This window comes from Ranitomeya variabilis, chromosome 4 (genome assembly GCF_051348905.1).
Source record: "Ranitomeya variabilis isolate aRanVar5 chromosome 4, aRanVar5.hap1, whole genome shotgun sequence".
NCBI classification, from domain to species: Eukaryota; Metazoa; Chordata; class Amphibia; order Anura; family Dendrobatidae; genus Ranitomeya; species Ranitomeya variabilis.
Window position 1 is genome coordinate 10,898,630 of NC_135235.1, and position 20,725 is coordinate 10,919,354.

General features: G+C 52.0%; 2 protein-coding genes across 3 annotated transcripts in view; one reads left to right on the forward strand and one right to left on the reverse strand.

Annotated features, from left to right (window-relative positions):
• AFAP1L2 (actin filament associated protein 1 like 2) overlaps positions 1–10,269 on the forward strand; it is a 155,176-nt gene extending 144,907 nt beyond the window's left edge. For both annotated transcript variants that reach the window (XM_077257929.1, XM_077257930.1), the window contains exons 17-19: positions 6,885–7,075; positions 8,511–8,633; positions 9,126–10,269. In XM_077257929.1, the coding sequence (XP_077114044.1) occupies positions 6,885–7,075; positions 8,511–8,633; positions 9,126–9,152 (341 nt within the window). In that variant the 3' untranslated portion in view covers positions 9,153–10,269. The remainder of the gene's footprint in view (positions 1–6,884; positions 7,076–8,510; positions 8,634–9,125) is intronic.
• An 829-nt stretch (positions 10,270–11,098) lies between these two features.
• Positions 11,099–20,725, reverse strand: part of VWA2 (von Willebrand factor A domain containing 2) — a 41,014-nt gene continuing 31,387 nt past the window's right edge. The window contains exons 10-14 of the mRNA XM_077257931.1: positions 19,540–19,647; positions 18,658–19,236; positions 16,098–16,649; positions 12,532–12,654; positions 11,099–12,395 (exon numbers count right to left, since the gene is read on the reverse strand). Of these exons, the coding sequence (XP_077114046.1) occupies positions 12,271–12,395; positions 12,532–12,654; positions 16,098–16,649; positions 18,658–19,236; positions 19,540–19,647 (1,487 nt within the window). The 3' untranslated portion in view covers positions 11,099–12,270. The remainder of the gene's footprint in view (positions 12,396–12,531; positions 12,655–16,097; positions 16,650–18,657; positions 19,237–19,539; positions 19,648–20,725) is intronic.

Here is a 20,725-nt window from a genome sequence, read left to right on the forward strand (position 1 = left end):
ATCCTTAGTGCATGTTTAACAGGGGTTCCTGTAGCCGTAATGAACCCTCGGGACTTCCACAGGAATCCAAAATCGTGACAGATTCCATAGCCATATCTTGAGTCAGTGTAGACATTGGCCGTTTTCCTTTCTGCTAGATAACATGCTTGTTGTAGGGCCACAAGTTCAGCTTCCTGAGCTGACAGGTGAGGTGGTAGAGCTTCAGCCAGAAGGACTTCTGTGTCAGTGGTGACAGCATATCCAGTGTGGAACTTGCCATAAGAGTCTGCAAATCGGGATCCATCAGTCCATAGTTGCAAATCAGGGTTGAGAAGTTCCTGAGTTACCACATTCTGTGGTGCAGAAATTTCTTGTTCCAGTGCTTTTACACAGTCATGTGGGTCACCAGGTGATCTCCAGTCTGGTAAGTCCTTATACCATTCAGGTAACTCCCCCCTAGAATGTGGATGCAAAGTGGCTGGGTTGATAGTAGTACATTTCTGGAAAGTGATGTTGGAAGGCAGAAGTAGAGAGCACTGAAGCCTGAGATGTCTTTGGCTCGTCAGATGCTTAGGAGATGTTTGTTGAAGGACGGCATAGAGATCATGCCCAGCTTGACTGACCAAGTCATGACCAAGGGCTATGTCAGCAGACTTGTCCAGAAGAACATGGGCCGCATGTACAGCCTTGAGACAGGATGGAGCAGTTCTGGCAACAGGGTCTAGTCTGGCTGAGTAGTAGGCCAGGGGACGGAAACGATCAACATGTTTCTGTGCTAGCACACCAGAGGCATATCCTTCAGACTCTGAAACAAAGAGATGGAACGGCTGAGTGTAGTCAGGAAGACCCAGAGCAGGGGCACTGACAACAGCTTCCTTGAGAGCCTCAAAACAGTCCTTTTGCTGAGCATAGATATACGGATTTTCAGCATGTTCCCAATCTGGTCCTCCAGTTTTAAGACAGTCATACAAGGGTTGCATGAGTCTTGAAGCATCTGGAATCCACTGTCTGCAGTAGGTAATGAGTCCTAGGAAAGACTGCATAGCAGAGTACGTCTTCGGATAAGGGATGTCCTCGATGGCATGTTTTCTGTCCTCGGTGAGGTGTCTCGAGCCTTGAGAGATGCAGTGTCCGAGGAAGACAACTTTCTCTTTGCACCACTGGACCTTGGCCTTTGAGACTTTGCAGTTAGCAGAGTGGAGGAAGAGGAGTAAGGACTCAGAAGCAGCAAACAGATTCTCTTCAGTTCCACAGAGGAGTAGGTCATCAACATACTGGAGAAGCGTGACATGAAGATTCTGTAACACCCACGGATCCAGGGTCATCTTCATAGCATGAGTGAACTGGTTAGGGGAGTTCTGGGCACCCTGTGGTGTCCTGGTCCAGGTCAGCTGAGATCCTTGAAACGTGAAAGCAAATAAGAACTGAGTCTTCATGAAGCGGGACACTGAAGAAAGCATTAGCCAGGTCAATGACGGTGAAGAGTGTTGCTGAAGTAGGCACTTGGGAAAGCAAGGTGTTGGGGTTGGGTACCACAGGAGTTTCCAAGATGGTAGCTGAATTGACTGCTCTGAGGTCCTGTACAAGTCTGTATCTCGGAGGGTCTCCAGGAGCTGTCTTCTTCCTTACCGGAAACAGGGGCGTGTTGCAGGGTGAAACATCTGATTAGCACTCCAGAACGTAGGAGAGAGGTAATCTGAACTCCAAGGCTCTGCTCTTGGGCAGCCTTAAGTGGATACTGAGGTAGTCTGGGGTACGGATGCCCAGGTTTGAGGTGTACTTTTACTGGAGGCACTTTGAGCAGACCCACATCTTCAGGTCCAATTGACCACAGAGCGGTAGGTAAATTGGGCAAATCCGGGGAAGGTGTCGTTTGCAGAGTCATCATCATCAGAGGGAAAGCTTTAAGGACACAACGATCTTCAGTGCCTTGTTGTGAGGCAGGGTCCTGTAACTGCAGTTCCATCCCTTGATCACCGAAGGTGATGGTAGCATGAAGCCTTTGAAGGAGATCAGCTCCTAGAAGGTTGACAGGGCAGGTTTCAGACACCAGAAATTTGGCAAAGACTCCAGAGAAAGGGCCAGCTGAGACAGGAACAGTGAGTGGTGATGAGGTTTGTTGGCCTTCAACTCCAATACACGTGAGGAAATCTGAAGACAGGGAAATTGTAGGAGGCAGCTGAGATGAAGAGATAACAGAGGTGGCCGCCCCAGTGTCCACTAAGAACTTGAGAGGTTGGCTGTCCACTTCCATGGTCACTGTACCGCAAGATGAAGAAGTACAGGTGGCGGGAAAAGTGGGCACCGGTTGGCCTGAACTTCATGAGTGTGGAGGAGGAAGAGGTCTCTGAGGGTGCCCTCGGTGGGGGCAATCTCTTTTCAAGTGGTCAAAGCCGCCACACCCCCAACACAGAGGCCTCCCTTGATCATCACGAAATGGTCTGTCCCTGTAATTCCGGCCTTCGGGCCCTCTCAACCTCAAGGGTGGTAGTCCATACCGATCCTGAGCCTGATACACCATAACTGGTACTTCTGAGGCCTCTGCCATATACATGGCTGGTTTCTTCTTGCCTTTGTCCTTCTGTGCTTCCCTCTCTGCTTCTTTTGCTGCTTCTTTTTCTGCTTCTTTCTCTTCCCTTTGAAGCATTTTCTGATAACTCTTCACAACAGTAAGGGCCTGTTTTAGAGGACCATCAGGTAATTCGGGACGAAGCTTCATGACCTTATCCTTCAGTGGATCTTCCAGACCATCAATAAAAGCACGGACCAACAAGGCTGCCTGCGTCTTCACATGAGTTGAATAACCCAAATCTTCAAACTGCATAGTTAGTCTGGCAGCATATTTCTCCACAGCTTCTCCAGATTCTTGTCGTATATCCTGTATTGATCCTGCTTCGTCACAGAGACGATCCTGGGCCCACTTTGTGAGTTGAGCAATAAACTCCTTTCCAGACTTGAACTTGTTGAGAGGTCCTGCTTTAGTGGGGTCCAGTTCCTTCATGATGGTGGGGAGGAAATATTCGGAGGCTCTGATAGAGGTAATACCTGATAGATCTGACCATGTAGCCCCATAGATGCTCCTAATCTGCTCCAGTCTCCTCACATACTGCATGGGAAATTTGTCTGGGTCACATAACTTGCTGACAATAGCATCAATCTGTACCGGAGTGAAGGGTTTGTACTTCAGCTTCAGTTCTTCTTCTTCTTCTTCGTCATGTGTCACTACCTCGCCCTCCGGGGCAGTTGGGGGTGCTGTGGGTGTTATCCCATCCAGAGGCTTTATACCCGTATGCATCAGTGGCACCATGTATTCAGCTACCAAGGGCATGATGCCCTCTAATCCAGACTCGTGGTAACAGACGATTCTGACTTCTTGTAAGTCTAGATTTGGGGTTGATTGGAGGCAATTCTTGATGACTTCAACATGTTCCTTCATACAGGGGCCCAGTGGGTATCCAAAGAGTCCTGAAGATATCAATGGTACAGCCAAAGTTCTACGAGGAAGTGTATCTCTCCCTAGCCGTCCTGCAAGGATGACCACTGTCTGCAGGGCAGTCTGCAACATTGTACGGCAGTGTTCGGGTGTCCTGTAATCGTATATAGGGCCTGCAGTGTGTAGCACTATATCACAGGGCAAATTCCCTCCCTGGGTAGTCATAGCATCTCCTGGATGCAAGGGGCCATAATTGGCAAGGTAGGCCTGACACTCTTGGGCTATGGATGGGCCCCCCTTTTTAGCTATCTGTTGGGCCAAACCACCTCTATGTGACAGGGTAGAATTAGCTGGGTTCACTATGGCTCCCACCTCATGGGTAAGTATGTCCCCATAGCCCACTGTGAAGAGAACCTGGGAGCCCTGAGGTGTGGTGTAATAGCGTGAGTGACAGGGGAACCAGATTTCGAGGTCATGGGGCAGCTTAGAGGATTTGTTGAGAGGGGTAGGTAGTGGGCTCCTTCCAGGCCGGGGGGATTCGAATGGACCTAATAGCATTGGCAGGGCAGGGGGAATTGTAGCGGCCTGGTTGTCCAGGTCTTCTGATTCTTCATCATCTCCGATAGCTTGGCGTCTCTTACGTATTACGGACTGGAAAGCTGCACTGCCGGTCAGAGCTTCGAGGGTAAAGGGACCCTGACCTGGTGTGTTTACAAATATCACAGTGGGTTGCACTGGGAGACTAGACCCCGAGACTGAAGTGGATACGGGAACATTGGAGGTGGAGGCAGCATCAGTCGGTGCTGGAGGTTTCTCAGGAAGTGGTGGTCCCTGATAGTACTCGCCGGAAAGTGTTACCAGCGGACATAGTGGCTGGGGAGGAATTCCAGGTGCACCAAGATGGCTGCCGGTGGAGGCGTTGCATGCCCCACTTCCGGGGGAAGTTCCGGGTGCACCAAGATGGCCGCTGGAGGAAGTGTGGCATGCTCCACTTCCGTCCATGATCTGGGCGGACCCCTGAGGACAGCCCGCCCACACACACGGCAGGTTTCCACCCAGGTTGGATTCTGCACGCCACAAACAGGACACACCCACGCTTCTGGAGAGTTTGGCCCATCGCCATTATAGGGTGGTGGTTGGGACTGCATTTTCATCACCAGTGGCACGGCGGCCATTTTACAATCTGTAAGATCACAGTTCAAAGGCATTTTATAACCAAACATGGGCTCCGCATTGTCTGATCCTCCCTCCCCATCGACTTTTTTCCATCCTTCATTCTTCAAGCCTCGCGCAACTCGCAGATGAGCTTGTGCTTGTTCTAACAATCCTTTATCTTTCAACATGCCTCGTTTGTTCTCTATGAGATTATTCCACATAGCCGGCTGTAGTCTCCCTGACGAGGGCAATCCTACATGCTTATACAATCTCTCAACATTCTTGACTGCTTTCTTGCCCTCCCGTGACTCCACTATTGCCCTGACTTCCACAGCATCCTCATCTAACTTGTGGGGCACAGACTTCTTCTTCTTTAAAAGACGCAACATGACTCTTACAGAATACTGTGTCCTCCTGCAGTAGGCCACTGGCAGCGATCTTCAACACTAGTGTTCTAAAAACACGGAGCCTCTCGCTCAACGTATAAGAAAAAGAGCCTCGCGCTCAATATTCTCTGTCCCTAACCTGAACACCAGTGATTAACAGACTATCCTGCCACGATATTCCAAACCGTTGGGAGGCGGTCTCCTAGTGAGAGCCCTCCACAGAAATACAGGTGGTCCCCCTCCGGGACGTCTTGAATTACCTAGCTGGTACAATATCACAGAGGCTGCGTCTCCTATCCCTTCCTCTAAACCGCCCCACAATCTACAACTGGCTCAATTTTTCAGTCCACTTCACTACTAGACAATAGTCACGGGTAGGATGGTTGAATGGAGTACAATGACCGATGGAGGAGGTGTGGTGTACAGAGGTCACACAGGATGCGACGTCTCTCAGTTGCTGGTTCAGAGCGTGGCACAGGATCACATTCGATCTCACCACTCGACCGGTCACTCTCCAGACCCAAAGAGACCACAGACAAACCAATAACGGCTGAGACACTAGCAAGTGTGACACATACAGTGTATATGATCGCCACTTACCGTGTGCGGAGGGTGATCAGTCCTCGAGGTCAGCCACTACGGGTATCATCCACAGACATCCAGGCATGGGTCCAGAGAGTCTCGGATCGCTGTCCACGCCCCACGTTGGGCGCCAAAATTGTCGGGGTCGTAAACGACAATTTTTCCTCATTCACCAGTCATTCCAAATTGTAATGCGAGCGCAGAACATCTGGTACCGGAAAAAGAAATGATTCAGACACGTAGCTGATTCAATCTTTGCTGATGCTCTTGCGTTCACCTCAGTGAGGAGCCGAGCAGCAACTAACTTTTATTTTCCAATACACAGTACTAAAAAGGGAATGCAATAGGTGGGGTTTAAGCAGTATACGTCTAGTGCTCAGTCCTTTTGATTCGTCGAACGTCTCCTGGTGGATTCCTCCTCTTCTTCACATTCCTTTAGTTTCGTTTCTAAAGAAATGAATCTTGTCCCTTCGGACATTAGGGTGAAACGAAACTGAACACTGGTGGCCATCTTTAAATACAATGACATTTGCATTAGCAGGGGAAAACTTATTGTTTCACAGTATAAGAGTATAGCAGTACAAAAAGAGTATAAAGATATATAAAAGTATAAAAGGTATATAAGAAAATACATTTTCACCTTGACAGGATAATAGAGACGCATGCAGCCGTATACTGGGATAATAGCGACGCACGCAGCTGTATACTGGGATAATAGCGACACATGCAGCCGTATACTGGGATAATAGAGACGCACGCAGCCGTATACTGGGATAATAGTGACGCACGCAGCCGTATACTGGGATAATAGCGACGCACGCAGCCGTATACTGGGATAATAGCAACGCATGCAGCCATATACTGGGATAATAGCGACGCATGCAGCCGTATACTGGGATAATAGCGACGCATGCAGCCGTATACTGGGATAATAGCGACGCACGCAGCCGTATACTGGGATAATAGCGACGCACGCAGCCGTATACTGGGATAATAGCGACGCACGCAGCCATATACTGGGATAATAGGGACGCATGCAGCCGTATACTGGGATAATAGCGACGCATGCAGCCGTATACTGGGATAATAGGGACTCATGCAGCCGTATACTGGGATAATAGCGACGCACGCAGCCATATACTGGGATAATAGCGACGCACGCAGCCGTATACTGGGATAATAGGGACTCATGCAGCCGTATACTGGGATAATAGCGACGCATGCAGCCGCATACTGGGATGAGATGGCGTAACTTTCCCAGAACGTGAGATGGCTGATAACAGAGAACAGCTGACGGCTCGCGTGTCGGCCTCCGCATGGGTTGAGCTTTTGCTCTCGTTCTTCCTCAGATCAGAGTCGTCTTCCCGTCCTGGAGGAACAGCTGAAGAGTAAAGACGAGGAGTGTAAACGGAGGGAGAACCAGCGCGTGGACCTGGAGCTGCAGATCGTGGATGTGAAGGAGAACCTGAGGAAGGCCGAGCAGGGGCCGGTGACCCTGGGGACGGCGGTGGAGCCGGCCCACCCGGACAGCCCCTCCAGCGTATGTGCGACTCCACAACTTAATAGACGGCAGATTAATTCTTCACCACTTTCAGGATCTCTGCTTGCTGTCATTACATGGGGACAGTGTGGTGGGCCTGTCCTGGCCCGGTCCTGCTCACACAGGGGTACGGCTCGTTACCACCGCACAACTCTGTGCCACAGTGAGCGCAGGACCAGGCGAGGGAAGGTTAGCAGCGGCTCAATGGCTCCATTCACTGCAGGCAAGCACAGATATAATGCTCCAAAAGCTGTAATTGTTGTGCTGCTCTCGCTCCTTGTAGTAAGTGGTGACCCTGGGGCGGGGACGGCGGCAGGCAGACCCCTGAATGGTGAGCGGTGGTGGGAAAAGTGCAGTGACCAAAAAGACAAACGTGTGATAAATTACCTATAGATAAGATTCTGCACCGAATGAGCAGCGGTATGAGGAGCGGCTGCAGTGGTATGAGGAGCATCAGCAGGGGTACAAGGAGCGGCCGCAGCGGTATAAGGAGCAGACACAGTGGTATTAGGAGCGTCAGCAGGAGCATAAGGAGCGTCCGCAGCGGTATAAGGAGCGGCTCCAGCAGCATAAGGAGTAGATACAGTGGTATTAGCAGTGCCAGCAGGGGCATAAGGAGCGGCAGCAGTGGTATGAGGAGCAGCTGCAGGGGTATAAGGAGCGGCTGCAGTGGTATGAGCATCAGCAGGGGCATAAGGAGCAGCTGCATTGGTATGAGGAGCATCAGCAGGGGTATACGGTGCGGCCGCAGTGGTATGAGGAGTGGCAGCAGGGGTATAAGGAGCATCAGCAGGGGTATAAGGAGCGGCTGCAGTGGTATGAGCGGCCGCAGGGGTATACGGTGCGGCCGCAGCGGTATGAGGAGCAGCAGCAGGGGTATATGGAGCGGCTGCAGTGGTATGAGGAGCGTCAGCAGGTGTATACGGAGCGGCTGCAGTGGTAGTAGCGTCAGCAGGGGTATACGGAGTGGCTGCACTGTTATGAGGCGCGTCCGCAGTGGTATGATGAGCATCAGCAGTGGTATGAGGAGCATTCGCAGGGGTATACGGAGCGTCAGCAGGGGTATGAGGAGCGTCAGCAGTGGTGTGAGGAACGTCAGCAGTGGTGTGAGGAACGTCAGCAGTGGTGTGAGAAACGTCAGCAGTGGTGTGAGAAACGTCAGCAGTGGTGTGGGGAACGTCAGCAGTGGTGTGAGGAACGTCAGCAGTGGTGTGAGGAACGTCAGCAGTGGTGTGAGGAGCGTCAGCAGTGGTGTGAGGAACGTCAGCAGTGGTGTGAGGAACGTCAGCAGTGGTGTGAGGAACGTCAGCAGTGGTGTGAGGAACGTCAGCAGTGGTGTGAGGAACGTCAGCAGTGGTGTGAGGAGCGTTTGCAGCGTCCGCTGATCTGGGCTCCGTCTGACGCCCCCGTGACCTGCTTCTGATTCCATACCCAGGTGAAGAGCAGCAGCCCGACTCATGTCCTGGACGCGTCGCCGGTGAACGCCGCGGTGACACTGAAGAGCCGGCCCCTGTCCATCTTGACCACCGGGAAAGGCACCGTCCTGCAGAAAGCCAAGGTACCGGCCCTCTGTTCAGGGAGGAGGAAAGCGCATGTCCTGCAATTCCCTAATGTACCTCCACTATCAGTGCTGCTCCCTATGAGCAGATTGCGATTCCCCTCAATTAACTCATTCCCTCCCACCCAATTATCCCATTTTAACTCTCGAGCTGCCACCACTGTCCAGAGGAATTGTACCTTGCAGCGCCTGCAGCACCGAACGTAGGAAAGGTGCGAAGAGTCACAGCTAAGCCCACGCCTAGGGCGGCGACATAAAATCGGCCACTCCACAGAAAGCTCACCTTGCCATCCACGTGCCCCCATTGCCGGTGACGGCGGCAGCACGACATTAGGAACTGATGTCCCAGCACCTTCTGTAGAGATGGATCAGGCAACTGCTCATAGTGCAATTCCTGAGATACGAGTCTCCGCTGCAGAGAGGCGACGGCGGCTGAGAGCTTCTGCAGTTTATTCTATTTCTTGTATTTTATGTTTCATTTCTTTTCCCCAGGAATGGGAGAAGAAAGGAGCGAGCTAGAGCGGCCGCCGGCGACCTCCACGACCATAGACTGAACCGCGCTTTATTTATCAGAGGTCAGGACATTACTCACCGGGGCCCGGAGCCCGACATCGGAGACCCTACATCCACGGGGCTCAGAACCGACACTGGTGACACTGCATCCACGGGGCCCGGAGCCCGACATCGGTGACCCAACATCCACGGGGCCCGCAGCCGACACTGGTGACACTGCATCCACGGGGCCCACAGCCGACACTGGTGACACTGCATCCACGGGGCCCGGAGCTCGACATCGGTGACCCAACATCCACGGGGCCCGCAGCCGACACTGGTGACACTGCATCCACGGGGCCCGGAGCTCGACATCGGAGACCCTACATCCACGGGGCTCAGAACCGACACTGGTGACACTGCATCCACGGGGCCCGGAGCCCGACATCGGTGACCCTACATCCACGGGGCTCAGAACCGACACTGGTGACCCTACATCCACGGGGCCCGGAGCCCGACATCGGTGACCCAACATCCACAGGGCCCACAGCCGACACTGGATCCACGGGGCCCACATCTGACACCAGTGACACTTCATCCACGAGGCCCGGAGCCCGACATCGGTGACCCTACATCCACGGAGCTGACAGCCAACACTGCATCCATGGGGCCCGCATCTGACACCAGTGACACTGCATCCATGGGGCCCGCCGCCATCACCGGTGACTGCACATCCATGGGTCCTGGAGCAGACACCGGTGACACTGCTTCCACGGGGCCCGCATCCAACATCAATGACACTGCATCCATGGGGCCCGCAGCTGACACCGCTGATCCGGCATCTGCAACCAACACTGAGGACCCTGCACTGGGGACCTTACCTCGATTGAGTGTGGAGCCCAAAACTGATGACCCTACATACGTGCTCCAGAGTCTGATATGTTACATTTATGTAGCTCGTAGACAGACACATTCAACCCTCCATCTATAGGGACCACCCTTTATTGTGTTGCACATAAGTACTCTGGCTGACCACCAGGTGGCATCCTGCCTGGACCCTCCCCTGCGGTACCTCCCCGCCTGGACCCTCCCCTGCGGTACCTCCCCACCTGGACCCTCCGCTGCAGTACCTTCGCACCTGGACCCTCCCCACCTGTACCCTCCACTGCAGTAACCTCCCCACCTGTACCCTCCACTGCAGTAACCTCCCCACCTGGACCCTCCCCTGCAGTAACCTCCCCTGCGGTACCTTCGCACCTGGACCTTCCCCTGCGGTACCTTCGCACCTGGACCCTCCCCTGCGGTACCTTCGCACCTGGACCTTCCCCTGCGGTACCTTCGCACCTGGACCCTCCCCTGCGGTACCTTCGCACCTAGACCCTCCCCTGCAGTACCTCCATGTGGCCCTATGACCCCCAGGACCCCGGAGGGGAGTCCGTTAAATAGATGAATGGACCCATACACCCGGCAGTTAGCGGTGATATATAGGGAACATTCACTCTCCGCTTCTGAACCGTGACGTGATGAGGGCCGAGGACAGAGATGGTGAGCAGAGGCGACATCCGGAAACTCTGATCTCATCGCCATAAAGATGTTCAACATCCAAACGGTGACTCACACGGGACATTGATACGACGAGGGGTGAAGGCGTCGGCCCCCACAAGGGGCTCAGGATGGCGATGAGCTCCGCAAACCGCCAGGAATCGGCCGCCATCAAATGTATTTTATAATTAAGATTATTAAATGTAAACCTAAGCCGACGGATTTATTACTGCCGAGGAGCAGAGCACGGCATTATACTCCACTCACAGCCAGAGCTGCAGCCACAGTAATACTGCTTTCCCATTAGCGGAAGGGGTGGCGCTAACTCGAAGGCAATCAGTAGACGTTTTAATGCAGCTCTGGATGTGAATGGAGACGGTAACGTGACATCATTCAGACCAACTACAAAAAAGTGAGAAACTGTATAAGTGGAATTATAGTTTAATCACATAAATATAAAACTGGAGGCGGAAAATGGCGACTACATACGGCCCAGTATATACATCATCCGCGCCACCATCCGCTGTACACAGTGCGGCCGACATCTCAGCCGATCCTCACAGGCTTGTGTTTGGATTATTGAGTCTTTATAGAAGTCACATCCAGAATAATAAATATACAGACACCGAGAACCGTCCGCACCAACGGGGAGGAGGATGGGGGTGATGATACATCAGTGATTGGCCTCATCATCTGGTTACTGATGACAGAATACTGACTGCAGCTCTGGAGGTGACAGGAGGACATCATGTCTTATCCTCCAGTCACCTCCAGAGCTGCGGTCACTATTCTGCCCTTACATCGTGTCTTATCCTTCAATCACCTCCAGAGCTGCAGTCACTATTCTGCCCTTACATCATGTCTTACCCTCCAGTCACCTCCAGAGCTGCAGTCACTATTCTACTGTACATCTTGTCTTATCCTCCAGTCACCTCCAGAGCTGCATTATTCTGTTACATTGTGTCTTTTCCTCCAGTCACCTCCAGAGCTGCAGTTACTATTCTGCTGTTACATCATCTTATACTCCAGTGACCTCCAGAGCTGCATTCACTATGCTGCTGATTTCCTGTTAGCTCTTGGTCAGCAGGGGTTAACGCTCACTGCGGCGATTCCTAGTTTATTGCTTGTACTGCATTGCATTGTGGGTGATGTGTTGGCATTTGTCATTTCGCAGCAGAATTCTGAATGCAGCTCCGGATGTCACCTTCATATTCAGCGCCCCTGGCAGACATTTTTGCAGCCCTTTTGTTTGTCACCTGTGAATGAACATTTTCTCAGCCTGTAAAAAAACTAGAGGCAAATTCCAAGGCGACAACCAATATGTCCTGAAGTCACACAACTTGTTTTATCATCAGAGGATTTCAGTCTTGTGAGACTCCGCGTTGTGCTGCGGTTCTGTGCTGGATCATCAGACTTTCTGGATTATTGAGGAATTCCGCCTTGGCTACAATGTATCATGAGGTCTTGATCTGTCGCCCTCTAGTGCTCGCTCAGTGGTATCACAGCGGCATCTCGGGGCTTCTCCGAGTCAGTACCAGTCAGCTGCTGTAAAGCCACCTCCGATCTGCAGGTTGTCGGTGGTCGTGGGCTCCAGACGCTGTGGTTATGGCGCTCGCTGCGAGGATTTCCTGCCTGGTTTTGGCCGAGTCTGACGCTGTGACGAGCGTCGCCGCCGCCGGGTTTTGCTTTGTAATCCCAGCGGCCAATGGACGTCTCCTCGGAGGATTCCTGCAGAAGAGAAAACATCCTCACGAGACAGAACCCCATGCACACACGAGCGGCTGCGGAGACGCGACAACATTCCCTGTATACTGGGAAAATATGACAACAGAGAGCAACAGCGAATGAAGGCGGGGGTACTCACGTGTGTCGCAGTGCGGCCCCTCCCAGCCGTCGCACTCGCAGCGGTAGCTGCCGCCCTGCAGGACGCAGACCCCGCCGTTCATACAGGGGTTCGGCAAACACAGATTCACCTGATTCTTCGCTTCTGAAAATACAAAATGCAACTGGCAGGAAATGGTTAACGGAGGGAACAGAGACCCCTTGAGGAGACCCCCAAATGTGAATAGACCCCCTAATAATGTGAACAGCCCCCCAAAATGTAGAGACCCTCCAAAATGTGAGGAGACTCAAAATGTAGAGACCCCCCCCGAAATGTAAAGAGACCTGCTGAAATGTGAGGAGACTCCCCAAAATGTAAAGAAACCCACTGAAATGTGAGGAGACCCCCCAAAATGTAAAGAAACCCACTGAAATGTGAGGAGACCCCCAAAATGTAAAGAAACCCACTGAAATGTGAGGAGACCCCCAAAATGTAAAGAGACCCACTGAAATGTGAGGAGACAACCCCAAAATATGAAACGACCACCCCGAAGTGTGAGGAGACCCGCTGAAATGTGAGGAGAACCCCTGAAATGTAAAGAGACCCCGCCACCCCCCGAAATGTAAAAAGACCCACCAAAATGTGAGGAGACCCCCATGCAATAAAATTAAATTTAGTGATGTAACGATCCTACAATGTGATTTTCTGGATTTTATCGTTACATTCTGTCTCTCACAGGTGACGTGTATCTATGACCTATGACAATAATTACAGATCTCTGCATTCTGTATAGGCGGAAAACTGCAAAATCGGCCGAGGATCAAATACTTATTTTCCCCGCTGTATGTGTGTGATACGAGGGGGGCTTCTGCATAAATTTACCCTTCCCATGAATTACATAGAAGCCTCCAAAGTACCGCGCCTTTAAAGGGACGGTCAGCACAGAATGACTGTTCACACCAAGCACAGGCGCTCGGCCATCATTGCGGACAATCATTCATCTGCACCTTCCACCTGATTGTTTCCATCTACCGCAGCTCTTCTCTGGATCTATGAAGCCGGAGCTGTCAATTAAAGAAGAAGACGGAAGGAAACAATCAGGTCGGAGGTGTCTATAAATGATTGGCCGCCATGATTTTTGGGGGTCACTTGGGGAATAGTGATCACAAAATAATAAGTTTTCATGTAACCTTTAATAAGATGGGTAGTAGAGGGGTGACAAGGACACTAAACTTCAGGAGGGCTAATTTCCAACGGATGAGAGAGGATCTTGGTGCAATTAACTGGGACGATATCCTGAGACATAAAAATACACAAAGAAAATGGGAGACGTTTATTAGCATCCTGGATAGGACCTGTGCACAGTATATACCGTATGGGAATAAACATACTAGAAATAGGAGGAAACCAATATGGCTAAATAGAGCTGTAAGGGGCGCAATAAGGGACAAAAAGAAAGCATTTAGAGAATTAAAGGAAGTAGGTTGTGAGGAGGCATTAAATAAATACAGAAAATTAAATACATTCTGTAAAAAGCAAATTAAGGCAGCAAAGATTGAGACGGAGAGACTCATTGCCAGAGAGAGTAAAAATAACCCCAAAATATTCTTTAACTACATAAATAGCAAGAAACTAAAAAATGATAGTGTTGGCTCCCTTAAAAATAGTCTGGGTGAAATGGTGGATGAGGATGAGGAAAAAGCCAATATGCTAAATGACTTTTTTTCATCAGTATTTACAAAAGAAAATCCCATGGCAGCCAATATGACTAGTGATAATAATTCCCAATTTAATGTCACCTGCTTAACCCAGCAGGAAGTACGGCGGCGTCTAAAAATCACTAAAATTGACAAATCTCCGGGCCCGGATGGGATCCACCCCCGAGTACTGCAGGAACTAAGTACAGTCATTGATAGACCATTATTTGTAATCTTTAAAGACTCCATAATAACAGGGTCTGTACCACAGGACTGGCGTATAGCAAATGTGGTGCCAATATTCAAAAAAGGGGGAAAAACTGAACTCGGTAATTATAGGCCAGTAAGTTTAACCTCTACTGTGGGTAAAATCCTGGAGGGCATTCTAAGGGATGCTATGCTGGAGTATCTGAAGAGGAATAACCTCATGACCCAGTATCAGCACGGGTTTACTAGGGACCGCTCATGTCAGACTAATTTGATCAGCTTCTATGAAGAGGTAAGTTCCGGACTGGACCAAGGGAACCCAGTAGATGTAGTGTATATGGACTTTTCAAAAGCTTTTGATACGGTGCCACACAAAAGGTTGTTACATAAAATGAGAGTAATGGGGATAGGGGAAAATATGTGCAAGTGGGTTGAGAGCTGGCTCAGGGATAGGAAACAAAGGGGGGTTATTAATGGAGCACACTCGGACTGGATCGCGGTTAGCAGTGGGGTACCACAGGGGTCAGTATTGGGCCCTCTTCTTTTTAACATATTTATTAATGACCTTGTAGGGGCATTCAGAGTAGAATTTCAATATTTGCAGATGACACTAAACTCTGCAGGGTAATCAATACAGGGGAGGACAATTTTATATTACAGGATGATTTATGTAAACTAGAAGTTTGGGCTGATAAATGGCAAATGAGCTTTAATGGAGATAAATGTAAGGTCATGCACTTGGGTAGAAGTAATAAGATGTATAACTATGTGCTTAATTCTAAAACTCTGGGCAAAACCGTCAATGAAAAAGACCTGGGAGTATGGGTGGATGACAAACTCATATTCAGTGGCCAGTGTCAGGCAGCTGCTACAAAGGCAAATAAAATAATGGGATGTATTAAAAGAGGCATAGATGCTCATGAGGAGAACATAATTTTACCTCTATACAAGTCACTAGTTCGACCACACTTAGAATACTGTGCACAGTTCTGGTCTCCGGTGTATAAGAAAGACATAGCTGAACTGGAGCGGGTGCAGAGAAGAGCGACCAAGGTTATTAGAGGACTGGGGGGTCTGCCATACTAAGATAGATTATTACACTTGGGGCTATTTAGTTTGGAAAAACGAAGACTAAGGGGTGATCTTATTTTAATGAATAAATATATGAGGGGACAGTACAAAGACCTTTCTGATGATCTTTTTAATCATAGACCGGTGACAGGGACAAGGGGGCATCCTCTACGTCTGGAGGAAAGAAGGTTTAAGCATAATAACAGACGCGGATTCTTTACTGTAAGAGCAGTGAGACTATGGAACTCTCTGCCGTATGATGTTGTAATGAGTGATTCATTACTTACATTTAAGAGGGGACTGGATACCTTTCTGGAAAAGTATAAAGTTACAGGGTATATACACTAGATTCCTTGATAAGGCGTTGATCCAGGGAACTAGTCTGATTGCCGTATGTGGAGTCGGGAAGGAATTTTTTCCCCATGGTGGAGCTTACTCTTACCACATGGGTTTTTTTTGCCTTCCCCTGGATCAACATGTTAGGGCATGTTAGGTTAGGCTATGGGTTGGACTAGATGGACTTAAAGTCTTCCTTCAACCTTAATAATAACCAATAACTATGATGCCCGAGCGCCTGTGCTTAGTTTGAACAGTCATTCTGTGCTACCGGTGGTGCATCGGCGGCACTCTTACCCTCGCACACCCTCTGGACAATGGCGTCTTGGTACTGGTGGAGGGCGTCGTGGGTTGGGATGTGGGTGAGGAAGCGGTCAGACCCCGCGATGCGCAGCAGTAAGTTTCTGTGGATTCTCCCAATTCCGATGACGAGGACGGAGATCCCGACATCCCGCAGTTTCTGGGCGGGGACGGCGGCGTCCTCCGAGCCTCGGCCATCAGTGACCAGCACCACCGCCTTCTTCACCCCCGGACGTGCCCCTCTCTGGACGGTCATCACCTCGTTGTAGACATGGAGGAGAGCGTCCCCGGTGGACGGTGGGCCTCCACGCTGCTTCACCTCATTAATGGCATGGAGGAGGCTGGAGCTTGACTCGTGGACGTCCAGGCCGAAGGCGGTGACCGGCTGAGCGCCGTACGTGACCACGGCCACCTGCGTGACATCGCGATTAACGTCAAAGTGCAGCGAGGCCATCGTCAGGAAAGTCAAGATCTGGGAAAAGCTCTCCGACCCCACGTTGGAGGAGGCGTCCACCACGAAGACCAGGTCCAGGGGCTGCGCCTGACACCCTGCGGGACGGCACAATGATGACTACAACCTGAGCACAATGATGACTACTACCTGTAGGACGGAACAATGATGACTACAACCTGCGTGACGGCACAATGATGACTACAACCTGCGGGACGGCACAATGATGACTACAACCTGCGGGACGGCACAATGAAGACTACATCCTGCAGGATGGCACAATGATGACTACAACCTAAGCATAATGACTACAACCTGCGGGACAGCACAATGATGACTACAACCTGCGGGACGGCACAATGAAGACTACAACCTGCGGGACGGCACAATGAAGACTACAACCTGCGGGACGGCACAATGATGACTACACCCTGCGGGACGGCACAATGATGACTACAAGCTGCGGGACGGCACAATGATGACTACACCCTGCAGGACGGTACAATGATGACTACAATCTGCAGGAAGGTACAATGATGACTACAACCTGCAGGACGGCACAATGATGACTACATCCTGCAGGATGGCACAATGATGACTACAACCTGCAGGACGGCACAATGAAGACTACACCCTGCAGGACGGTACATGACTACAATCTGCAGGACGGTACAATGATGACTACAGCCTGCAGGACGGCACAATGATGACTACACCCTGCGGGACGGCACAATGATGACTACATGCTGCGGGACGGCACAATGATGACTACATCCTGCGGGACGGCACAATGATGACTACAACCTGCAGGACGGCACAATGAAGACTACAACCTGCGGGACGGCACAATGATGACTACAACCTGCAGGACGGCACAATGATGACTACAACCTGCAGGATGGCACAATGATGACTACAACCTGCAGGACGGCACAATGATGACTACAACCTGCGGGACGGCACAATGATGACTACAACCTGGGGGACGGCACAATGATGACTACAACCTGCAGGAAGGCACAATGATGACTACAACCTGCAGGACAGCACAATGATGTCTACAACCTGCAGGACGGCACAATGATAACTACATCCTGCAGGACGGCAACCTGCAGGACGGCACAATGATGACTACATCCTCCGGGACGGCACAATGATGACTACACCCTGCAGGATGGCACAATGATGACTACATCCTGCAGGAGGGTACAATGATGACTACATCCTCCAGGACGGCACAATGATGACTACATCCTGCAGGACGGTACAATGATGACTACATCCTGCAGGACGGCACAATGATGACTACATCCTGCAGGACGGCACAATGATGACTACAACCTGCAGGACGGCACAATGATGACTACATCCTGCAGGGCGGCACAATGATGACTACATCCTGCAGGACGGCACAATGATGACCACAACCTGCAGGACGGCATGATGACTACTACCTGAGCACAATGATGACTACTACCTGCAGGACGGCACAATGAAGACTACAACCTGCAGGACGGCACAATGATGACTACAACCTGCAGGACGGCACAATGACGACTACAACCTGCAGGACGGCACAATGATGACTACAACCTGCAGGACGGCACAATGATGACTACAACCTGCGGGATGGCACAATGATGACTACAACCTGCGGGATGGCACAATGATGACTACACCCTGCGGGGCAGCACAATGATGACTACATCCTGCAGGAAGGCACAATGACGACTACAACCTGCAGGACAGCACAATGATTACAACCTGCAGGACAGCACAATGATGACTACAACCACATTTATGTTCCGATCCAGAGGTACATTAGGATTTATACTCCACACACATCCAGAGCTGCACTCAGAATTCAGCGGGCATTCAGCAGTGCACTTTGGCACGTAAACTGCAGTCTTATTCCAAGGGCAAGAGACAGAATTATGATTGCAGCTCTGAATGTCAGTGAGTTCTGTGATGGAGCTGGAAATCTCGCTCTGTGTGTGATAAGACGTGATGCAACAGCAGAAGAGACTGCAGAATAAGGGACGCAGGAGCAGAACGAAGATTGCAGCTCTGGGGTACATGACTGAACCCTCCCCCGCACCCCCTGACCTTGGACGTCGATGCTGCAGATCCTCCTTAGGAGCCGGGGCAGCTGGGTGAAGAGCTGCTGAGGGTTGGAGTACGCTATCACATTCTGGGGGTCCCCTACGATCTCCGCCATCTGGTCTTTGGTGGCGTCGCCTGTCACCCCAATAATGAACACCTCGTGGTCCCGGGCATACTGGGCCGGTTCCTTCACGGAGTCCAGCGAGGTGGATCCGGTCAGTAAGACGAGGACACGTGGGAGGTCGTCGCGGACGTCGGAGAAGGTCGGGGCGCTCTTGAATCCGTGCTGGGTGACGTATCTCAGCGCCTTCCCCGTGAAGACGCCGCCACCCATGAACCTCACGGCGTCCACGTGTCGGAGCAGCTGCCCCGTGGTCTCGTACTCGCCGATCCTCACCACCATCTGCACCTGGTCGCTGTACTGGGCGACCCCCACATTGACCGGGGCGTCATCGGACAGCGCGGCCTGGAGGAAGCGCCTCACAAAGGACTTGTGCTGCATGAAGGTCTCCAGCGAGGAGGAGGACGAGCCGTCCAGGAGGAAGAGGAGGTCGACGCTACACTCCAGGCTCAAGTCAGGAGCTGCAGGAAGAACAGAACGCAAGAGCGGCAGTAAGGACCGACAGTGGCGACATCGCTGCAGGGTCCAATTCACTGACAGCAAGCGGCGATCCTAACTACGGGAAAGAACTGAAACAAGTGCTCTAAATAATGGCGGCAGGAAGAATAGAACGCAAGAGCGGCAGTAAGGACTGACAGTGGTGACATCGCTGCAGGGTCCAATTCACTGACAGCAAGCGGCGATCCTAACTACGGGAAAGAACTGAAACAAGTGCGCTAAATAATGGCAGCAGGAAGAACAGAACGCGAGGAGCCTGGCCGTACCGCAGTCGGCGTCCCCGGTGAATCCGGCAGGGCACACGCACTGATACTTGTCCGCCTGGTCGGGGATGCAGCTGCCTCCGTTCTTACACGGCCCAGAGTCGCAGGGATCTGCGGAGAAACAAGTCACATCTGCAGTAGGGCAGCCGCGCAGGACAAGCAGATCGACCCCCATGATTTACACTGCAGCTGCGCTCCACATCGTTCTGATCGGAGAGACTGCTGCCGGCTGACATCTGCCTGTCTTATTAGAGGCTCAGACTGCTGCTCGGCCGCACCCGTTACCTGGGCACACAGCTCCGCGCAGGCGTTACCTGGGCACACAGATCCGCGCAGGCGTTACCTGGGCACACAGATCCGCGCAGGCGTTACCTGGGCACACAGCTCCCCGCAGGCGTTACCGGGGCACAGAGCTTTGAGCAGGCGTTACCTGGCACACAGCTCCGCGCAGGCGTTACCTGGGCACACAGCTCCGCGCAGGCGTTACCTGGGCACACAGCTCCGCGCAGGCGTTACCTGGGCACACAGCTCCCCGCAGGCGTTACCTGGGCACACAGCTCCCCGCAGGCGTTACCTGGGCACACAGCTCCCCGCATGCGTTACCTGGGCACACAGCTCCGCGCAGGCGTTACCTGGGCACACAGCTCCGCGCAGGCGTTACCTGGGCACACAGCTCCGCGCAGGCGTTACCTGGGCACACAGCTCTCTGCAAGCGTTACCTGGGCATACAGCTCCCCACAGGCGTTACCTGGGCATACAGCTCCCCGCAGGCGTTACCGGGGTACAAAGCTCCCCGCAGGCGTTACCTGGTCACACAGCTCCCCACAGGCGTTACCTGAGCACACAGCTCCGCGCAGGCGTTACCTGGGCACACAGCTCCCCGCAGGCGTTACCTGGGCACACAGCTCCCCGCAGGCGTTACCTGGGCACACAGCTCCCCGCAGGCGTTACCTGGGCACACAGCTCCACGCAGGCGTTACCTGGGCACACAGCTCCACGCAGGCGTTGCCTGGGCACACAGCTCCCAGCAAGCGTTACCAGGGCACACAGCTCCCCGCAGGCGTTACCTGGGCACACAGCTCCGCGCAGGCGTTACCTGAGCACACAGCTCCGCGCAGGCGTTACCTGGGCACACAGTTCCCCGCAGGCGTTACCTGAACACACAGCTCCCCGCAGGCGTTACCTGAAC